The 5,512-nt window shown below is 39.7% G+C and overlaps 1 protein-coding gene across 1 annotated transcript; it reads right to left on the minus strand.

Moving 5' to 3' along the window:
• Positions 1–1,297: 1,297 nt before the first annotated feature.
• On the minus strand, positions 1,298–4,784 carry drc12 (dynein regulatory complex subunit 12 homolog). The gene is made up of 6 exons (XM_029714472.1): positions 4,634–4,784; positions 4,402–4,470; positions 3,813–3,932; positions 2,602–2,694; positions 2,322–2,452; positions 1,298–1,954 (listed from the first exon to the last, which is right to left on the minus strand). The coding sequence occupies exons 1-6, from the start codon at positions 4,704–4,706 to the stop codon at positions 1,826–1,828; spliced, it is 615 nt and encodes a 204-aa protein (XP_029570332.1). The 5' UTR covers positions 4,707–4,784; the 3' UTR covers positions 1,298–1,825.
• Positions 4,785–5,512: the final 728 nt, after the last annotated feature.

Here is a 5,512-nt window from a genome sequence, read left to right on the forward strand (position 1 = left end):
AAAGAGGAGTGGGAGGCCCCGGTGCACAACTAAGCAAGAGGACAAGTACATTAGAGTGTCTAGTTTGAGAAACAGATGCCTCAAGTCCTCAACTGGCAGCTTCATTAAATAGTACCCGCAAAACACCAGTCTCAACGTCAACAATGAAGAGGCGACTCCGGGATGCTGGCCTTCTAGGCAGAGTTGCAAATAAAAAGCCCTATCTCAGACTGGCCAATAAAAATAAAAGATTAAGATGGGCAAAAGAACACAGACACTGGACAGAGGAACTCTGCCTAGAAGGCCAGCATCCCAGAGTCACCTCTTCACTGTTGACGTTGAAATGATAAACTTGCTGATAATGGGCCTCTGTACGCCTATGTAGATATTCCATTAAAAATCAGCCATTTCCAGCTACAATAGTCATTTACAACATTAACAATGTCTACACTGTATTTCTGATCAACTTGATGTTATTTTAATGGACAAAAAATGTTATTTTCTTTCAAAAGCAAGGACATTTCTAAGTGACCCCAAACGTTTGAACGGTAGTGTATATATATATATATATATATATATATATGCAGTGTCCTCTTAACTGTGATGGAAATGTACGAGAGAGATAATGTGCATCTACTGTATTTTTGCGTCTTGTTGTTTATTTCTCTTTGTGGCCTCTGGCTGTCCTGCTTGTGTCCCACTTGGCCTTTAGCCCACACAGCATATGGCCAGTAAGTCCATACTTCACACTACCATCATCTTCACTGGATCTCTGCTTAAGTAATGGCATCATTATATTCTAAACAACATTACAAACCTATACAAGTACCTTTTAAGTGGGTATACAAGTACCTTTTAAGTGGGTAATTTGAAATTAGTTTTGTCTTAACATGGTTGACAAGCAAACACTTTAAATAGCGTTGCCACAAACGCAATAGTTATGAAGCAAATCGGCAATCATATCTTTCACCAGGCTTAATTGTGCCATGATCAGCCACATCTAGTGGACATGAAAAGGTAGTGTTCAATAAAATACCTGAATGACCATCAGGAAAGATGGAAGATGCACCCTGGTGAAAATGTACGATACATAAACTAACTTCCTTACTTCCATAAATGTGTTGTAAGTGTAAAAAAGCCAATCAATGCACAGTAGTTGTTTCCCTCTCAAACAATAGCCATTAGTTTGAGAGTTAGTATGTAAGTTACTGTGGATCATTTCAAATGACAATTTGTGTCACCCAAAGATTCAAAACTTAATATTTGTGAATGACCATCAATACCACAATAACTATAGGAAGAAAATCAAACAACTGCATGTACTTAAGAAGTATTTTAAGAAGTATTGTACATCATGAAAGATACAGTAACAAAATGAATCAAACACTGGCTGTTACAATATTGTCATTAAGTTTTCCTTATCATTATGAATGACTTCAAATCCACATGGAATCTATATATTTACTTTACCATAATGTGTGTCAAGCGTCTCAGAGTAGGAGTGCTGATTTGGATCAAGTCCTCACTGTCCATGTAATGTTATTCATTCTTATCTAAAATAGAAAACTGATCCTAGATCAACACTCCAACTCTGAGATGCTTGACACATACGAGCCCCTGGTGTGCCTGCTCTTATACTAGCAATGACACTATGTGGTGGTGATCAGGGCCAGTATTCATAAAGATTACCAGAGTAGGAGTGCTGATCTAGGATCTATTTTGCCTTTTAGATTATAATGAAATGTACATAGACGGGGGTAAAAGGGGGGGGACATGGATCCGAGATCTGCACTCTTACCCGGAGACATTTTATGAATACGGGACCTGGTTACATAATTAGAGACTTTCAGATGTCCAGTGAGTTCAAGCCAAAGTCAGAGAGCAGCTCTTTGTATTCCTGATGGACAGCAGTACTCTCATGCTCCCACCGCAGTCGAGCCTCAGCCAGTTGGGAGGTCAAACTGTCCAAAGTGTCCTGGTAGGGGTCAATCAAGAATTGTTATATCGGAGAGAGGGTGTGTGTGCCAAATAGCACTCTATTCTCTACTAGTGCACCATACAGGGAAAATAGTGCCATTTGGGAAATACACTGGGAATCATTCTTGTGAAGAGAAAAACAAGACATACATATAACATCTCAAACGTTATCACATCTATAGCATACGTTGTTATCAAAGATATAATCAGTGGGAGCAAAAGTTATGCACAGCATCAATTTCATTGCCCGATCTTCATTTTCTTCAGGCAACTAACACATGTGTGTGGCATTCCTTTCGTACTCGTTCCCTGTGATAATGTTACAACGTAAGCCCTCTTTGATAAGCTGAAATCAGTTCACTCACATGCAGAATCTTCTCATAGTCGGTCTCCATATTGTCCAGTTTGTTTTGTAAGTCAGCTATTGTGGTATCCTTTTCCTGCTGCAACTGCTCATGCGCGTTCCTTTCTGCTCTCAACTCCTCCTGACACTGAGCTGAGCACACACACACACAGACAGACAGACAGACAGAGACACAGACAGACATCACTTACAATGTATCTGATTCTTACTGAAACAACAATTGTTGCAGCTTGAATTAACTGGATATACTGTAGGAAGTTTACATGTGTTCAATAGCTTACCAAGCTGTTCTCGCAGCGAAATGGCCTCATCCCCCAGCTTTTTCACTTTGACCGTCATGTCTGTTTGCATGGTCTTATACTGACGGGTGAGATCTGCAAGGTATGACAGTATTACATATTACCTCAAGAGCACCCTACTAATAATAAAGAATAATACATTTTATTTTTTTTAGCGCTTTTCAAGACACCTAGGGTGTTTCTCAAAATGCATACTACCGTGCTCGCAAATTGGAGAACGGGAGGGTCGGAGCATGAGTCCAAATCAAAGTCTGCGAAAACGGAGCACACTTCTCGAATGCGTATTCTGTTTGTACATATCGATGCAAGTTTCAACGGAAAGTATGCAAAGAAATATCACGAAACCACATAAAAAAAATGAAGCAACATTTCTTGAAATCAATGGCGGCCATTATTTGAGCTGACGCGAGAGAAAATACTCTCCGACTTCGGAATGAAATGTTGCATAGTCACATCTCATATGTTGCCTGACTACAATATTTCATCTTGATACTATAATAAATACATGCTGTGTTCATTTTTGGCACGCTTGCCTGCCTATGTACTGTAGATTGCAAGAACATAAGTCAATAGGTCTATGAATTTACTCTCTTGCATAATATTAGTTTCAGGACATGTTTGCCTGTTAAACTATCTGGTTAGCTACGTTATTACGGTTCACATATAGCTAGCTGATAGTTATGAAGTAAAACGGTTGCTTTGTGTATATCTTGTTTCGTCTCTATTGCCATTGTTGTCCTGGCTGGAAGACGGTTCAGTGAATGGGTAAGTCCATAGTAAGTCAATATGGCTAACTGGCTAACTAGCCATGAAGTATTGGTAGCTACCCAGGGACAATGTACATCTACAGTCCATAACAGTAGTTTTAGGTCATTTTTGCCTGTTTAACTAGCTGGCTAGCTAGATTATTACGATTCACATATCTAGCTGATCATTAGGAAGTAAAACGTTTGCTTTGTGTATATCTTGGAAGAAGGTTCAGTGCACGGAGAGGTGAAGTGCGAGGTAATACAGTAGGGGGAGTGCGAGTCCTTCTCAAGTGTATCGTTTTATGCATCCTCCACTCTCGTCCTCACAAGAATGTACTCAAGAGAACGTGGTCGGGGGAATGCACTCTGAGCATGACAGTGTGGAGCACGACAGTATGCATATTGAGTGTGAATGTGTGTTTGAGATTGTTCCCTTCCACCAACCTGCACTGACGTCTTTGCGGTCCAGTCTCTCATGGTGGAGCTCCTGCTCCATGTCCCGCATACGAGATCTCAGGTCATGACTGATGGACTGGGCCTGCTGTGCCACATCCCCTCGCAGAGCTGTCGTGTCACACATGGAGTATGTATTTGATCAGTGTGTAAAATAACTTTGGAGTTATTGTTCAATCAATTCATAGTTGTTCATATTGAAATCAGTACAATATCAGAAGTGCTGTGGGATCCCTGTGTAATTATTTTAGTTAGTGTTTTAACCTCCTAATAGGCAGCCTAGTCAAAAGATCGGTTCGTGCTCTTGCCTTCTCCACTGCCATTCCATAAGAAGTTGACAAGAGAGCAGAAACAGACCCGCACCCAGGCTAGTTCATTTGTTCTAATCTCCAGATTATCATGAATTTATAAAAAAATATATATATATTGAGTTGAACTGATTTAACTGACTTATTTGATGATTGGAGCAGAAACATACCAAGGTTCCCCTTGAATAGCTTTCATTTTAGAGTCGCTGCTCTGCTTTTAATGAACGCATTTTAGGAGCTCTAGAGAAGTGTCCGCAGTCTCGTGTTCTCACCAAGATGGTCCCTCAGAACTGTTACATCCAATGCACTTCGCCTGTACTTCTCCGCCAATTCATTTCCCCCTGCATGAACACAGTGAATTAGACAATCCTCAGATATGCAGAGCCCAGTAAAAAGTGTGCGCTCTTTCTAACAGGAAAAATAAGGTTTAAAAAAATTACGAAAATGAAACATATTAAATCGGAAATGTAACAGTAAGCAGCCCTGAGAAGAAAAAAAACATACCCTCATTTGTTTTCTTATTTTTGGTCTTTGATTTATTGATATTACTTTTCCCTTTCTTCTTCTTTGGAGGCATTATTCTGCTGCAAAATTCCTCTACAACCGATGTGCCTATAAGCAAGTGCGCATTGCTTGGCGTCCCGTTGTTGCTGTGGTGACAACGCGTCACATTCATGGAATCATTATTCAGGAATGCTTTGTAGGTTGAACGCTCCAAAACGTTTTTCAAGTTAGTAGCCTATAATACCATATGTTCTATTCGGTTGGATTTATTTCTAAGTTTCATTAACAAATGTGAAATAGCAGAGAAGCATGTATTTGGTCAACTGAGGACTAAGTTCGTGTAGTGTATAGAGAAATGTGAGATACAATTATTTTATAGGATTTATTTATTAGAATATTCGGTGTAGGGGCATACGCGTTTTATTTATTTAAATATATCCTAGTCCAATCAGAGATTAAAAGCAGGTGAGCTGGTTCTACTATTTTTTGGTGTTTTGTGGTGGGAAACTAAGCAAGTCAAGCATATGTCAACCCATAAATAAACAGGCTAGATTTTATTAAAAAATGTTAAAGCTTGCATTCAATTGCCTGGATTTCTTCCGTAAGGGGGTGACTGCAGCTGTTTTGAAGATCAGTGGTACCTCTCAGGTCAGCAGGAACTTGTTGATCAGGGTGGTGACACTGGCTGAACAAACATAAGCAAGCTAGATGAACCGGTTTTGAGTAGGGATGTAGTCAAGGGAGCAAGTGGTGGCCTTCATTTTAGAGATGATTGACTGCACAGTGGAGGTTTCTACCATTATTATCACTAACGTACAGTACCAGTCAAAAGTTTTAGAACACCTACTTATTCAAGGGTTTTTCTTTATTTTTACTATG

This window comes from Salmo trutta, chromosome 26 (assembly GCF_901001165.1).
Source record: "Salmo trutta chromosome 26, fSalTru1.1, whole genome shotgun sequence".
In the NCBI taxonomy this organism is placed as follows: domain Eukaryota; kingdom Metazoa; phylum Chordata; class Actinopteri; order Salmoniformes; family Salmonidae; genus Salmo; species Salmo trutta.